The sequence below is a fragment of the Coturnix japonica genome, chromosome Z (assembly GCF_054131305.1).
Source record: "Coturnix japonica strain WE chromosome Z, WE-NBRP24, whole genome shotgun sequence".
In the NCBI taxonomy this organism is placed as follows: domain Eukaryota; kingdom Metazoa; phylum Chordata; class Aves; order Galliformes; family Phasianidae; genus Coturnix; species Coturnix japonica.
This window is the reverse complement of record NC_140702.1, coordinates 28,232,205-28,249,411: the sequence shown is the minus strand read 5'-3', so window position 1 is coordinate 28,249,411 and position 17,207 is coordinate 28,232,205. Positions and strand designations below refer to the sequence as shown.

General features: G+C 41.2%; 1 protein-coding gene across 3 annotated transcripts in view; it reads right to left on the bottom strand.

The window, feature by feature from the left end:
* SHB (SH2 domain containing adaptor protein B) overlaps positions 1 to 17,207 on the bottom strand; it is a 68,870-nt gene that overhangs the window by 21,516 nt on the left and 30,147 nt on the right. For 2 of the 3 annotated variants that reach the window (XM_085529502.1, XM_015849495.3), the window contains exon 3: positions 8,357 to 8,572. In XM_085529502.1, the coding sequence (XP_085385628.1) occupies positions 8,357 to 8,572 (216 nt within the window). Of the gene's footprint in view, positions 1 to 8,356; positions 8,573 to 14,096; positions 15,650 to 17,207 lie in introns of those variants that run through there. The other variant, XM_085529503.1, reaches the window with a different exon arrangement.

Sequence of the window (17,207 nt, the reverse complement as noted above, 5' to 3'; positions counted from 1 at the left end):
CTGGCAAGTGTGATAACTCAGGCATCAACCCATACAATGCTCAAGATGAATTTTTAGGGTGCTGCAGATCCACTCTCCACCTAAGCTGCAGTATGTATAGCAAAGATTCAAAAGTTAAATTCCACGCAGCTAGGAGTGATATTCTCATGGAGAAGCTGGCTGCCCATAGTCTGGCTGGGCATATGCTCCCAATGGGTGAAAACATGTCTGGATGGCTGGGCCCAAAGAGTTGTGGTCAATGGAGTTAAATCCAGTTGGTGGCCAGTCACGAGCAGTGTCCCCCAGGGCTTGGTATTGGGGCCGCTCCTATTCAGCATCTTTAATAACAGTCTTGATGAGGGGATTGAGTGAACCTCCATAGGTCTGCAGATGACACCAAGTTGGGAGGGAGTGTTGATCAGCTTGAGGGGAGAAAAGCACTACAGAGGGACGTGGATAGACTGGATCGATGGGCCAAGGTTAATGACACGAGGTTCAGTAGGACCAAGTGCTGGGTCCTGCATTTTGGTCACAACAACCCCAGCGAACCCTACAGGCTTGGGGAGGAGTGGCTGGAAGGCTGCCTGATGGAAAGGGACCTTGGTGTGCTGATGGACAGTTGGCTGAATATAAGCCAGCAGTGTGCCCAGGCAGTCAAGAAAGCCAGTGGTATCCTGGCTTGTATCAAGAATGATGTGGAGAGCAGGACTAGGGAAGTCATCCTGCCCCTGTAGTTGGCATTGGTGAGGCCTCACCTTGAGTACTGTGATCAGTTTTGGGCATCTCAGTACAGAAAGGACACTGAGGTGCTGGAGCAGATCCAGGGAAGGGCAACAAGGATTGTGAAGGCCTTGGAGAATGTTCCCTACAAGGAGTGTCTGAAGGAACTGGGGCTGTTTAGTCTGGGAAAGGGAGACTGAAGGGAGACCTTATTTCTCTCTTGCAATATCTGAAAGGTGCTTACAGTGAGAGCAGGGCTGGTCTCTTCTCACTGGTGACAGGTGACAGGACGAGGGGAAATAGCCTCAAGTTGTGCTACAGTAAGTTTAGGTTGGTTATCAGGAAACACTTCTTAACAGAAAGGGCTGTTAAGCACTGGAATGGACTTCCCAAGGAGGCAGCTGAGTCACCATCCCTGGATGTGTTTAAAAACCATTTGGATGTGGTGCTCAGGGAATTAGTTATAGGAGGGTTGTTAGGATAGTTTGGCTAGGTTATGGTTGAACTCGATCTTTTAAGTCTTTTTCAACCTGAGCAATTCTATGAAAAGTTACTTATCATCATGGTATTTGTGTTTACACAGCTGTCAGCTATGGAACTGCCTGCATCCCCAGCCTTTCTTCACCATCAATGTGGAGTTCCCTTCTCGTGCTTGTAGCTGGTAGCTCATCCCTCCGGGGTTGGTGTGGCAGAGCTGCCTTTCTCCATGTTCACCCTGGTCCCTGACATTAGCAGTTGCATCCAGAACATGTGGTTAAGTTTAGAATTTGAAGATCCTCCCTCAAGGGCTCTGTGATCAGTGCTAAGTGGTGAAAGCAACTACCAGATGGCCTACTTCACATCAGAGTGCCACTTTTTTTACTAAGTGATCCTGGGACACGCTCTACAGACCTTGTGTGCATTTCCTTTTCCCAGAGGTCTGTTCTCCCTACATGCCACCATGTAAAGGCCTGTTTTCTCTCACACCCAAGAAGTAACCAGTGTCACCTTGAAGGTACCGAGCCAGCTCTCTGGTTTTGCTAACTCCTTTTTTCAGGCAAACTTACTTTCCAGAGTTACTTTGTCTCTGTGATTTTGCCAGACTAAGCTTTTCTGGGCAAACTAGTCTGCCTATCTTAACAGGAGATCAAACAAGACTGGCCCCGCATCTCATAAAAGCCTTTCAAAACAACATTTTGGTTCAAGCCATTATTTCCTTCCTACTATTTTCTCTTTGCTGCCTCCAACAAAACAAAACCAAACCTGTTTGTGAAAGAACTCAAGCCACAGCCAGCCAAAATGCTGCACTCCATTCCATACAGCCACATCTTTCAGCACTGCAAGTAACAGCTGCAACACTGAGGAAGGCTGAACACCACTGTTTCCCCTGGCCTCAGCCACACCAGGCCCAGCCGGTGCTGGGAAGCTGTGCTGCAGGCTCCTGCTGCTCGGCCATCACAGCCTCTGTACACCTTCAGTTTGGCACATCTCAGACTCCAGGCGGGAGACAGACAGCTTCTCTCCACGCTTCAGCAATAAATCTTGAAGTCGTGCCAGACGTACAAATGTCTTCCTAAAAAGGCTTGCATGAGTAGTTGACTTCATGGTAATTCTAGTGTTTCTTGCCATTTTGGCTTCTTTCCTAAACGTATCACCTAACAAATTAAAAATGTTTGCTGCATAAAGCTCACTGCGTCTGCACTTCACATCACAAATGCATGCTGTTCCCTGCAGATGAACCTCTCTCAACAAAGGACGGTTTTAGCAGGAGATGCCTGCAGGTTCACGACCCCCACAGCTCCAGATAGTTGTGGGTCTGTGAAGTGGAACTTGCTCCTTGCAAGAATTTCTAATATACCACTTAGGCCAATATTGTGCTATTCAGAGAAATCCACCTTAGTTCAGAATTGAGCAAAACCCATCCAGCCTGTTTAGCTAGATACATTACAGAACCACGGTATGCATAAAAGTCAGAAAAGCAATTCACACACCTCATCATAGGGTCAGTACTTCTCCAGTGCAAACATTTCATCGTTTCAAACTTAAGAGTTGGATCTCTTCTTCTCTTATTTTAAATATTTATAAATCCAAGGAATTAGACTAAGTACAGAAAGAACGGGTTATGAAGCAGCCTGCGGACAGTCCTGATACACTGCTTTGTAACAAATAACCAGGTGCCTAAGACACAGTGAGCTATAATGAATGACACACCCCATTTCAGAAATCTTATTCATCTAAAAGCTTATTTTCCTAGCACTGTAAAACAGAGCTCCACATGTTGATGTGAGCCCATAAGGAATCCAACCATATCAAAACACTTTTTAATTAAATTTCTTCTTAATCTGTTAATTTCATAAAGCGATGTTTTAATTTAGTACACTTTCATCAAAGTTTACTACATAATGCCTTAGAAGAATATTTACACACAGGCAAATCAGAATATGTAATAATATTGGATAGATTGTGCCCTGTTAATTTACATTCACGTATATACAAATTAAGAAGCATACCATGAAGAAAGAATTGACAATACTAAGGTCCTTTTAAAATCAACACTCAAAAAAGAGTATTTCAGAACTCACTCACTAAAGATCAAAAAACGCGGTCATGAAAATGATTACAGGACTCAAGTAACTTCACAAATGCCAAGTACTGCAAAATAAGAAGTGCAATAGAAACTAACACATTCTCCGGATTTAATTAAAACTCAACATTTTCATATGATATGCACAATACATAAGGAGTAAGGCCTAAGATTTCCATGTGCACACATGAATCTTGGGACAGTAACTTTTGAAGCCAGTAATCTCCCTTCTGTGCCTGCTGTATTACTAATTGAGAAATCTATGAAGTGTGATCTCACTGCAGACAGATGTGCCCTGGCCTCACAACATTGTACAGTAAATATTTAGCTTGTATCTCAGTGTTGCTAAACAATGAAGTTTCTGTCTTAGCTATTGTACATACATTGAAAGAAAAATGACCTCTGGGTACACACAGTTACTATCCTTGTGCTGGAATATCACTGACTGATATTATTCTTAGTCACTGGAAAATGATCAAAAATACTACATAAGGAAAAGCTCAGCTCACAAGGCTAAAACTATACTATCCTATGCTGCAGAAAGAAGCTGCAGAGTTAAACGTCTTCAAAGAATTCTGCATTTAAGTGTCCCATACTCAAGCATGTGCTTCTCTCCAAAATCATTTTGCCGTCCAGGGGCTTTATTCAAGTGAAATATTTTGTCAAAAGTAGCTCTAGTCACAAGTGGTAGGAATGGCTGACTACACCTCCAGCCAAACAAATACTAGACAGAATGTCAAAAACTTGGAAGTCTCTCAGACAATGCATCCAGCCAAAAGTAACTGTTCAGTTTCTTTGCACAAGCTCTTCAACAGCAATCTGTTGTCACTGCAGACTTTCCCATGTCATCCAGCCCAGAGGTCTACAAAGGCATGGATGAAAAAAAGCACACCAGTCTTCTTCAGTGGGGCAGAAATACACATACAGCTAACAGGAGAAGGCAACAGAAAACTGGTGTCTGAAGGTGGGAGGCATGTAATCCCAAGGAGATGTATGTAGGACCAAATGTTGAGTAGGGGAAGGAAGAATAAGACAGAGAGAGAGCAGGCATAGCAAAAAGTCAGTAAGAGGGAAAAAAAAAAAAAAAAAAAAAAAAAGAGGGAAAGCAGATAAATATAAATATGAGACCACAAGAAAGAAAAATGTGCAAGATGCAGATATGGTGGCAGGGGAAAGAAGACAGGAAATCCTCTCTTGAATCAAGAAAATTCTCTGGAAAACAGGGCAAAGCAGCTGAAGACCACTGCCTGCAGCACTGTGCAGCCCCTAAAGGTGTTTCAGGCAGCCTGTAGATCCTTCCAAGCAGTGGATACCCTACCTCTGCCATTGAGTTACTAGAGACCATGCAGAGACAGGCTTATCAATCAGAAGACTGATGTTGTACATTTGCTGTAGCCACGGACAGCTTTGCTGACAACATATGGAAACAAAAAGGCTCTAAGTAAATTGGGGCAGTGATACGTAAGACAGAAAAAGGGTGCAAGAGCCCAGAACAAAGAATTTATTTATATATGCTGGAATGACTTCCAGCACCTGCAAAACAGCTATTGTGGTACAGGAAACCCAGTGGATATGCATCTCCTTAAAACATGGTCAAACTGACCAACCTATCCTGACACACAACAGATACCTCAAACTGTAGCCAGGATCTCACAGACCAGTCTCCCAGCACAATTCTTGTAAACATTTTAATTGGCCTAACAAAGGGGATGAGTCAGCTCAGGCAAGCCTGAACTGAAGCCTGCTGCCAACACAGCAGGGCTCCGGACCAGAGCTGTACATTCTATTGGAAGCCACATAAGCAGGTTAAGATTTTGAGTTAGAGTTCATGCAGTGTAGGGAGAGAGACTGTACTTGCACAGCATGCAGGAGAACTGGATGGTGGCTTACATCCAGGTTCTGAACAACTATTAGCATATACTTAAGGGTAAGTGACTGAGTATGGAATCCTGCAAGATTATTTACATCCAACATGCCAAAGAACACCATGCTGCTAGAAAGTACAGATCAGTTTTCTCTATCCTCTCTCTTCTGTAGGGCTCTGGCAAGAGGCTTTTTTTAAAGTAACTGCTTCAGGTTCACCTAGATCTCTTGTTCCCAACTCGTTTTGTCAGGATAGGTTCTATGGACGATTTGGAAAAATGTAGCACCAACTGCAACATAATGATATACGAATAAATGAAGCAGAGGGGTAGAATCACTCACTCAGCACATCTCCGCTGCTTTATTATACTGTCCTACAAAAGAAATGCATTCATGTCATTCACCTCCACCTATCAGGCAATCAGATCAGAAACACCCAAGCGGGGTAGTATCACAACAGGCTGTATACAACAGTTAGCCCTGTAGAGCTGTGCAGACAAGTAATTCCCCATTTATGCAGTGTGGTAATATTACAGTAGACAGATCTGCAGAATCAGGGAATAATTCAACTAGAAAGAGGCCTTGGGAGGTGTGTAGTCCAACATGATCAAGGCAGGGTCTACTACATGATCAGATCGGGTAATTCAGAACTTTACCCAGCCATCCATTCACACAGGATAAAAACATCTGAAGATTGCAAAATCTCCTTAGGCATTCAGCTCCAATGCTTGGCTTTCCTCAAAGATGTAAAAAATTCTTCTGTATATTAAGTCAGAACCTTGCCTTATTGAACTTATGCCTGTTATCTCCAGTCTTCTCATCACACACCTGCTCATCTGTGAAGAGCCTCTCTCTCTTCTTGAAGACCTCCTCAGATACAATGGAAAGCTATTTATTTGAGCTTTCTAAAGTTTTCTCTTCTGCAGGCTAAGAACAATTCTCAGCACCTCCTCACTGGTCACATGCTGAAGTTTTCTTCCCATTCTGGTGGCAAGAAATCAACATTTATCAACATCTCTCTGCCATCAGTATACTAGACACAGCATAGCTGACTGCCCACAGTTTGGATTGGCATATGCTCTGCTGGGTGAAACACTAGCAGGATGGCCAGGCCTGAAGAGTTGTGGTCAATGGAGTTAAATCCAGTTGGCAGCTGCTCATGAGCAGTGTCCCTCAGGTACTGGGGCTGCTTCTATTCAACATCTTTATTAATTATCTTGACGAGGGGATTGAGTGCAACTTCAGAAGGTCTGCAGACAACACCAAGTTGGGAGGGAATTCTGGAGAGGAGAAAGGCACTACAGAGGGACATGGATAGACTGGATCAATGGGCCAAGGTTAACTGTAGGAGTTTTAATAGGACCAAGTGCTGGGTCCTGCATTTTGGTCACAACAACCCCAGGGAACCCTACAGGTTTGAGGAAGAGTGGTTGGAAAGCTGCCTGATGGAAAGGGAACTTGGCTGAATATGAGCCAGCAGTGTGCCCAGGTGGCCAAGAAAGCCAGTGGCATCCTGGCTTGTATCAAGAATGGTGTGGTGAGCAGGACTAAGGAAGTCATACTGGCCCTCTGCTCAGCATTGGTGAGGCCACCACCACTTTAGTCTTGGGAAAAGGAGGCTCTCTTCCAATACCTGAAAGGTGCTTACAGCAAGAGTGGGATTGGTCTGTTTTCACTGGATGAGGGGAAATGGCCTCAAGTTGAACTGGGGGTGGGGGACTAGGTTGAATATCAGGAAAAACTTCTTTACTGAAAGGGTTGTTAAGCACTGGAATGGACTTCCCAGGGAGGTGGATGAGTCACTATCCCTGAATGCATTTAAAAACCATTTGGATCAGGGACATAATTTAGAGGAGGGTTGTTAAGAGTTAGGGTAGTATGGTTAGGTTGAGGTTGGACCTGATAATCTTTAAGGTCTTTTCCATCCTGATCAATTTTGTGGTTCTGTGATTCCAATATTCCATAAACTGTGCATGAAAAGTCAACTGAAGGGCTACTGGCTAAATAGGCTACAGCCTGTTTACACAGCTGAGGATACTTCTTTCCTTCATCACTACTAGGGAGCAATGCTAGCCATGTTTACCTCATCTTCCCCAGGATTCCCAGCCCATTTCCAGTAAAGCTGTAAAGTGTGCAGCCAGCCAGTCCTTACATTGTATCACTGAAGTGGGTTAGTTTGCAAATTTTAAGTTTTTTTTGATTGGATTTAACAAGCCTATTGTCAGTCAATTTCTTCAGCCTCTTCTATTCCCTCTGAATGACTACTGTGTACCACCCCCCATTTGATGTAATTGCAAACTTGATGATGTGCATTCCCTCCCCTCAACTACATTGCTGATAAAGATGTCAAACAGGGAGGGTCCTCTGTAAAATCACATTCATACAGAGTCCAGGAAGAACATCAGTCACTAAGCACTACCCTTTGGTAGTCAATGGCCTGGATTTATTTCCACGCATCTTGTAATATACCGATCCAGGCAACAGGAATGATGCAGTATAATGTATTAAACACCAAATCCAAGGCAGAAGACATCTACTGCTCTCCCTTTTTATTCCAAGCATAAAGATTCGACCAATGATAAAGCTTATGGCCTTTAGAATCAGTGAATGAAGCCCCTTCAGCTATTTCTGCAAAGCAGCAGCAGGGAAAAGGGAGAACATAACCAACAACAAACAGAGACATTTGCAGAGAGAACAAGTCATTTTCTGCAAGATTTCTGTGACTTGAGAAGTTCTGCAATTCAGAAGGATTAATCTGAGAACAAGTTCTACAAATCCACAGGAATGATAAATGAATAGATTGAAAACGATGGCTATCAAAAAGCACTGGTGAGAAGAAGCATGTTATTGCAGGCATATTACATGGCTTTTTGTCCCGCCCCTTTAAGAACTGGCCCACAGTTTAAGGATGTTGCAAAGCTACTCTCTCATCATAGATCCACATAACAGTAAACACTATCTGCATGACATTCATTAAAATAGGGATGAGATTGAGAGGTGGGAGAAATGAGATGTTTATTAACATTAACTAAGTGCTGAGACAATGTACAATAGCTGAAGCACCAAGGAGAAAAGTGTAATGTTGCACATTTCTGAAGATTATGGACTACACATATTTGCTTTTCAGAGATCTCCCTCTGGCCCCAAAAGAACAAAAATATTCTAATTCTTCCAAAGGGAAAAACAAATGCTGTAAGAAAGAATTTTCTGGTCAGAATCAAAGAATCCTACCTGCCAGAGCTGGGATGGTGACTTTATTCCACTCCCACGGCTGATCATACTCATCTGCAGGCCTGTCATCATCCTGTGGCAATTTGCTTTCTCGTAAACGTTGACTCACCACACTTTCAGAATCGGATTCCACACCACTGCCTTCTGGTTCATAGGGTGTGTCATAGAGTTGCATGTTTTTCTGATGGGTCTTCATGACTTCCTGCTTCTGAAACTCTGTTGTCAAGAAAGAAAATTGCATCAGTGTCACTACCCACAATGCCTTATCACTGTTAATTTTAGAGCATTCAACTTCCACATACTCCTTAATTCCTACTTAATTACACAGATTGCAAGCTGCTACAAGACTTCTAAATTCCACCTCTGCATTTGGTTAACTGTCTGGAAGCAAAAGCTTGCCCTAGCAAACAACCACAGTACGGACAGTCTTATGCCTCCATTAACACACACCAGCTTGCGTAGAACCAGATTACAGGAAACACAATACCTGTCAGTTTGTGCAAGGTACATTTACAAGCAACTGAACATAAATCCTCAAGAACACTGACATTTGTGTATGTGGTTAAGTCTTCAAGAGGAGATAATTCAGACACAAAGTCCAACCAAAATGAATTCCATAGTGTAATTAAATATGCTTATAAAAAAAATCTATAGGGAATGCAGGATATCAGCAAAATTGCAGAAAGAAGATGCAGTGGAAGCAGTGATCAATAGCCAGTCTCTATTGTCTATTGAGTGACTGCGGTAACCTTGAGGTACTGAAGAAAGAAACTGTAAGAAAGCAAATGGTAACTCTAGTCTTCAAGAAGGAAGACATGGTAAGCCAATCAGTCCCTCCTCAGTTCTAGAGCAACTAATTTTGGAAGCCATTTCCAGATATGTGAATGGTGACTGTGAGTATCCAGTGTGGATTTACAAAAGGAAAACTGCTTGAACAGCCTGATAACCTTTCTAAGTAAGATGAGTAGCTTCGCAGATGAGGATAAACAGTGCCTGTAAGTTCTTAGGTTGCATTATGTGAAGTACTGACAGTAGGCACAAGGTGGTGATATCTTTTCTCCACTAAGTACTAGTGAGAGTATAGCTGGAGATCTATGTCCAGTTCTAGGTCATCTAGTGTAAGAAGGACAGACATACTGAGGAATGTCCAGTATAGGGCCACAAAGATTATGATGGGACTGGAGCATGTCTTCAATGAGAGCTGAGACTGCTCAGCCTGCAAAGGTAAGAAAGGATTTCTCGGAAAGGGTCTTCAGGTATATAAATACCTGAAGGCACAGAGCGAAGACAAAGCAAAACTTTTCTTGGCAGAGCCCCATGACAAGGCAAGAGGCAAAAAGCATAGTCCAAAATACATGAAAATTTCACCTACACAGAAGCAAATATTTATTTTTTATTGTCAAACATGAAACAGGTGGCCTAGAGAAGCTATTGAGATACCATCAATGGAGATACCAGAGACCTGACTAGATATACTTACAGGCAACCTGTTCTACTGACTCTTCTTGAGCAAAAAAAATGACACAGGGAAAAGGAGAAAGAACTTTTTAATGTATAAATGATACAAAGACTTAGACCAGTCCTCCTCACTTCATCAATTCGTCTATCAGTAAGAACACTGATAGAGCAATTGTTCCAGACTATTTAAAAATACTGTGAAATGTCTGTAAGAGGACAACACCCTTTTTGCTTGAAAAAAAAAAACCAACACAACACCTAAGCTTTGTGTATTATAAACATATTAAGTGTGATGAAATCTATACCACAGCCAGTGATGTAAATACAAACAAGACAGGTCAGGATGATTTCTAGTTACAAACGAAAACCACATTAACAAATTCCGATACAGGGAAAATCTAGAAAAGGGTATTCTAAAGGGTACATTATTTGAAAAGAAGTGTGCTTTTGACCTACCTAAAGTAAAACACAATTCTTTGTTTCAACTACTGCTCTAAAATACTGCTCTAAAAGAAGAATGTTGCACTAGAAAGAACACATGGCTGAAACTCTTCTGATTTCTCCTGGATCAAAGACAAACATTGTATTGCTTCTAAGTCACTAATGTTACACGTTTGTCTGTCTGCCAGTACTGTGGAGCCATCCACTGCTATCCCAGAAAGTTTGCATCATGGAAGCCAGAACTCCACCAATTTATATTCATTTTAAGTGCCAAAGACATCTACACAAATGGCTGTTAGCATATATGTGAAAACAGGAGCCCATGATCAAGACTTTTTGTTTACTCACAGAATTAGAGCATCAATCTGCACAGAAAAGATAATCTCTTAATAGAAGGCCACAGACTACTATTTCATGCCTTGTGGTCAGAAAATACAATAAAATAAAACATCAACATTTTGCTCCTAAGGCAGAAAATCTTCCTTAGGAAAGATTCACACATACTTTTCACAGCTTTGTGTAAACTTGTCTAAAAGTCTATCTTTTACATAATATAATGAAAGTATATTTATGAAGTAATTCTACCAAAAGTTAAATAAATTAAAGAATATATATATAGATTCTGTGATACATGACTGAATTTGACATTCTTGTTTCTAGCTGGTGAGCAAATTCAGCAAAAATGCACATACAGAGTAGACCTTGAGCTCCACTGGACACACACATAGCCTCATGGTAACCTTTCCAGCAGCCACTGCAGACTTTTTCATAATCCCAAATAAATCAAAAGCATTACTCACTGATGTGCTGTGTTCCTGAGGTGAATTTGGAGAGAACTGGAATACGCCATCAAGAAAATATATAGGTAATATGCTGGAAATGGCAGTGACAGCTTCTGAACAGGTAGCACAGAAACTAATTTTTAAGCTGAGTACACGACTATCAACATCTTTTGTACTTGACAAACCTAGGAGCAGGACAAAGACAGAATGCTGTTGCTGAGAGTCTGCACAGCACTTGTAGTTACACCCATCTCCATTCAACAGTAGAGATTGATGTAAATCAGACTGGTGGACAGAGCACTGTCCTATTCCTAAAGCACTACTGTAATCAGTAGCTGCCAGTTGAATGAAAGCATAATGATTTTTCAAAGTCATTCGTGAATGCACGTAACTTTTATCAGATACACAGCCATCTGAAGTAAACACAGCAGTATATTAAGTTCATTTACTTAATATACATAATTAAATATTTAAACTGTGCTGAAGCAGGACTGTACAGAACAGGACTGCTTACAGAAAAGATATTTAAAAATTTCTCTCTTCATATCAGTGAACTCAGAATATGGGTCTCTTCTGAATAGTTGCTCCATTCTTCCCAAATGTCAGCATTTAAAATAGCTTCAATCTTAGTGACCTAGATTTGGCTTCCTGCTTTAACACATCAAAAACACAACTTGCCACCAGCTACATAAAATAAACCACAACCAACCTACAGCAAATACTGCTGTGATGCTTAATACATTTGCACCACTTAAATCTGCTAGTTAACTCCACTGGCAGGGCTCTCAGCATTGTAGCAGTTCTATCTGGAAATTACAGACCTTTTTGGCATCCCAATTTTTAAAATGCATGTTCAAACTTTTTATACTCAAGAGCTCCGCAAAAGCAACTTGTTATGTGACTGGAGGACTTGGTGTAGCACACTGGTTTCTATCAACAGGCCTAGAATAAATAATCACACTTTAAAAAACAAAACAAAAAACAAGTACATAAGTCAAGAACATGCCTGTCTGTGTATAATAGCCACCTGTATTCTTACCTGCCACAAAAAAAACTGAAATTATCAGTGGGAGCAGAAAGAAACTTGGGAAGCCTCAGGCTCACATGGAGGGTAGTGACGAATACCTGATGCATTTAATCTGACATTATCCTGAAACTATAACTGTCTCTAGAAGATAAGGGTCACATAAGGGCCAGATCTGTATGTAGAAAAGTATGCCTGGTCTGAAGTCCCTCTCTTTTTCTTCATCAGGGAACAGTTCTTACTGAATTGGCCTAAAATCCTGCCCTCTGCATGCGCTGCTCTTGAGTTTTTCAATGGAGAGCTACTGATCTGGCATGTAACCTCACAGGAGGTTACAGAGCTGTTTGTGTTCGGCATATGTTCACACGAGGCAACAGATCAACCAATAACTTGCCAGTTTCCCAGAGGCATCAGATGCTGATACAAAGATCACCTTGAAACAAGAAGGTTTGCTCTCACTGAACAATTCCTCTTCCATAAGCAGGCCAGCCAGCTGCTTGCTTCTTTCAAGCCTCACTGTAGATGTTTATTTTCACACCTATCTCAGTAAGATCATCTGGAAACGCTTCCGAACTCAGCCCATAGAGTTCTCATCATGTCAGCAAGAAGACTATACACAACAGAAGCTAAAACTGACCTCTGCTCAAATGTCACCTTAGAACACTGGAATTCAAACTGCTTTCTGCTCTGCTTCCAGGTCCAGGCAGATGCCTCCAGCTACTGGACAGAAGAGAGCATCAACATCCCAATACAGCAATGGTAGTTTGGCTTGAGACTGTAGCAACTGCCTCCCAACTCTCATTATTCCAGAATAATATTTTTTGCTGCAGGAAAAGCTGGATATTGCAACCTCTTTCCTCCTTTTCCCTTCTAAACACAAGCCAAATGACTCAGAAGTGAGCCCCTTTCCAGGAATGAACAACAGATTATTACTGTCCAGCCTTGGTTTGAAAGTTTGGCATAACCTCCTGATGTGAAAAGCAATGGCTTGAAACAGCCTGCACTGTATCGGAAATCCTACTGAGCTCCAGGTATGACTCACTACCCCAGGAAACAAAGCAACTTTGCATTACAACAGTTGTGATAAAGAGCATAATTGCCAACAAAGCAAGCAAGGAGAAGGGGAGAAGTCCCTTTATGATTGAGTACAAATATACAAGCAACAGAACAGATTCCTATCTTCCACAGAAGATATGCATTGAAACAAAATAGGGAAATACACCCTGCCAAAGATGGCACAAAAGACATGCTCTTCTTTTGGAGATATCCAGGATAGTACGGAGATATTGATTAAAAGACAAAACACATAGGAAGACTAAATCCTAGCCTACTGGAAGAACAATAGTACAGTTTCCAAAGGACATGAAACTGCCTTTGGAGTAATTTCTTTTATGGCAGATGCAGTGAAGCTTAATTTCTTCAGTTCTCTGAAAGCAGGAATTTATTCTATGAAGTCTTCCTCCCAAACATAAAATTTCATATTAAGTGAGCAGTGATTTAACATTACTACTGACATTTTAAAATTCAAAATTTCTGCAGACATTGTCTGTATAAGAGATACTTTGATGTTGCTTAGGCAGTTACTCATTATACTTTTCTCTGAGAGACCTTAAATAGGAGAAGGGGTGAAAGGGGGAAGAAACCCCCTCAGAAAAACCTCATTAGATTATCTTCATCTAGTGATAGCCTGGTCAACAGTCAGTTCTGGATGTTGCTACAGCCAGCTGCATCATTGCACTACATTTGTTTTTGTAGGATTTATTGACCTTTTCTGATCGGAAGCACTGAACTGCAGGAATCAAAGATCATTGTTCCATGAGCTAAACAGGACAATTCAAGTGGCAATAAAGCAAAACAGAAACTGCTTAAATCAAAACTCAGATTGCCATTACACACTCAGAAACTTCCAAGCCATGCAAAAGAAGAGATATATCTCCTGCGTCAAGTTGCAATGGAACGCTTCTCGGGAACAGAGCACTGGTATTTTCACGTACACCCATTAGCACAATGGTTCTCACTGTCTCATGAAATAAATGACAGTATCTTCCCCACAAACAAACAGACAAAACACAAACAAACAAACAAACAAAAAAAACAATCTGCACAAACAGAATCAATTTATTGAATGACATTTTGGTACCAATGCAGTGGCTATCACAACTCCCTGCCCTCTCTCTTCATGCAGGCAATCTCACCTCCTGGTATATATCACCTCGAGAGGAATGGGGACTGGAGATAGGATCCATTCATAGCGTAAATGCAGCTCAATGCTTTCATACAACTGGGATGTTTTCTTGAAATTCATAAATAATCAGAGACTTTGATGGGCAGATAGTTTACTCAAAACATGGAATGAGACTGAGCAATAAGCTTTTTAGTGGGTATAAAACCTGAATGCCCAGCAACACAGAGTAGGGACGAAGTTGTTCACAAGAATAAAACATATGGCATACTGAGGCACTAGATACACCTAACCAAAACAGTTGCCATCTTTGGTTTAACAAAAGCCAGACCAGGTTTGCTCTCAGACAGATGAGATCCACTCTCATTTTATCCTAGCCATCTGGCAAAATTCCCTGTTGAGAGTTCAGTGTAGGGAGAAGGGTTTCTGTTCAATAACTCCTGGAGCTGATTACTTCCAAAGACAGGTGGCTACACTGTCAAAAGCTATGCTGAAATGTGAATGACCATTTTTTTCAAACAAAATATCTAGCTTGTGAACAATTCTGCCAGTTATAATTAAAAAACAACAAAACTGAAAGCTCAAACATATAGCCTGAAGCTTCTCAGATGACTAACATCCATTTAAATTTATTTTCTTTCAGTTGGTAATTTTTCTTAAAAGCATCATTAAAACAAAAAAAGTCAAAGCTTTGGAAGTGATATCTGATGTAAGAGAGCTTTCCTTCTGTCTGGGATTCCAGCAATAGCAAGCACCACCAGTTCTCATACTTTCTTAAACTGTGTATTTTTTCCTTGTTCACTGCAAGGAGCAGCCACAGTGAGTGTTTACCAGCAATTATTTGCTGTCTTCACAACTGCAAGACACGTGGATCAGGCACAAAAATTATTTACAGTTTTGCCCACTTGGTTTGGTTTTCCAAGGAGAATGTCATCCTAGCTGCAGTCTTTGTCCTGTCACTGAAATTCAGCTACCAGTACAATTCAAGAGCACTGATCAGTACCCCAGGACTTGCAATAAAGATAAGTCATCATCTGTTGGAAGTAGAAGTCATCAGATACAACTCCAAGTGTTAGGATAGGAGATTCAGTAAGTTCAGTGTCTAGCATAGTCCACCATTAGCTATGAAATATAATTTAGTGGTTTGCTGTAGATGTGGTAATGGGAGGACGGTTGAACTAGATAATCTTGTAGGTCCTTTCCAACCTTGTGATTCTATGATTCTACACTCATACAGCAATAATCATCAATGTGCACAGTGAAGGAAGGGCTGGATTTGCTGTTCAGTTCTGAAGATATAACAGTTTGACTTAGAATACTACTTCCACATGAGATAGTATCCACCATCACGGATTTTTGTCTCTGACAATCCAAGGCCTTGCATGAAATGGAAGACAGATGGTTTTCTAGGATAGAAAAGTGAAAGGGATGTGAACATCGAAATTACTGAGAAAAGATGTTTCAACTTAACCTTCTTGGTCTATGATTCTTTCGCTTATCAAGTCAACTCAGCAAGAGATAGATGGGAAGTGCAACTAGTGCCCAGCATCTATAAACCTCAGTGGAACTGTCCAGCTGCTCTTGTTCAATACCTTGCATTTGCTAGCAACTTTACTGTAGTTGTTAAGCTATTCAGACAAACCATGATTAGATGCTGATTTTTAGTTGAATGCTTTCTTACAAAAAAATCCGTTAGTAATGCAGCACTGTTTTTTTTCCCCTTGGGGTAACGCTTGCATACAACAGAACAGAACCTGACGTGTTCTGTATGAACGTTTGCAGCTATTGACAAAATGCTATAAGGCATACAGTCTTTCACATTACCATCCAAGAGCATTTGTGCTTGCACAAATACCTAACAACAGCAAATAAATCTGGCTAGCATTCAGTAAAGCATCATTAAGAACAGACTCTACCCTTAGGAAAACCAAACCACAGTCATGCAAACACCATTAATCAGTTTTCTTCCCCTCCATGCAACAGAAGCATCACAAATCATGAAGAGTAACATCTGGTATTTTCCACTGAGGTCAGGTTAGAAAACACCATATTTTAAAATTCATTCCAGCCATGATCCTGCTGCATATTACTGAGTCAACAATTTCTGATTATTTCTGCAGTTACACTTACTTTCCAATATGTGCCTTTAAACCAACAATGAGGGTGCATGCAAACATTTGTAAAGCGCAAAGCCACATCCAAAGAGATGACTGTAGAAAGCTGTATTTGTTTCTGGGTGTTATGTTCTGCTTTTAAAAAAAAGACACATGAACATCCTCAAAAAGAGACTTTGGAACAAGCTTATGTTGATCTGCTCTATACTCCGCTATAACTCCAAGTTTTCTTAGTGGTGGTGCATCTTGCAGCCCAAGGAAAGGAGCACATAACATACACAAAAATTATGATGTGAAAGATGCTTTTCTTCCCTTCTCTCTTTCTTCTCTTTTCATTCTAATTGAGACAGAAACACAGACATCATCTTGCCCACCAGAGGCTGCATCACAGCTGTAACATATGCTCCAGGACTTCAGGAAAGCTCAAGAGGGCTCAGCTCTGCCATCACACTTACCTGCCTCACACCCAGTACTAGACAAGTGCAACAGTTTGACAAACCACAGGAGAGAGAACCATAGCACTAGAGCTACCAAATCCAGTGCTTTTTCACACCACTTTCACAGTTACCTACTACACAGAAAATGAACGCAGAATTCAAAACAAGTCCAGATTTCCTACAGGCAAGCCTTATTTCCCTGTAGTTTGCCTGGTTTATTCTTAATTACTAGTCTAGCCTACAAGAGCAAGTGTTTTGCATACCTACATCCTGCTTCATGATGCCAAGCTGTGCACCAGCTCCTCAACTCCATTTTACCAACTCATGACGCTGAGCAAAGCAGAACCAACAAAAACCTCGAACTAAATTTGAATTCTTCCATGTTCTTTTTGGACATTTTGATAGAGCTCACA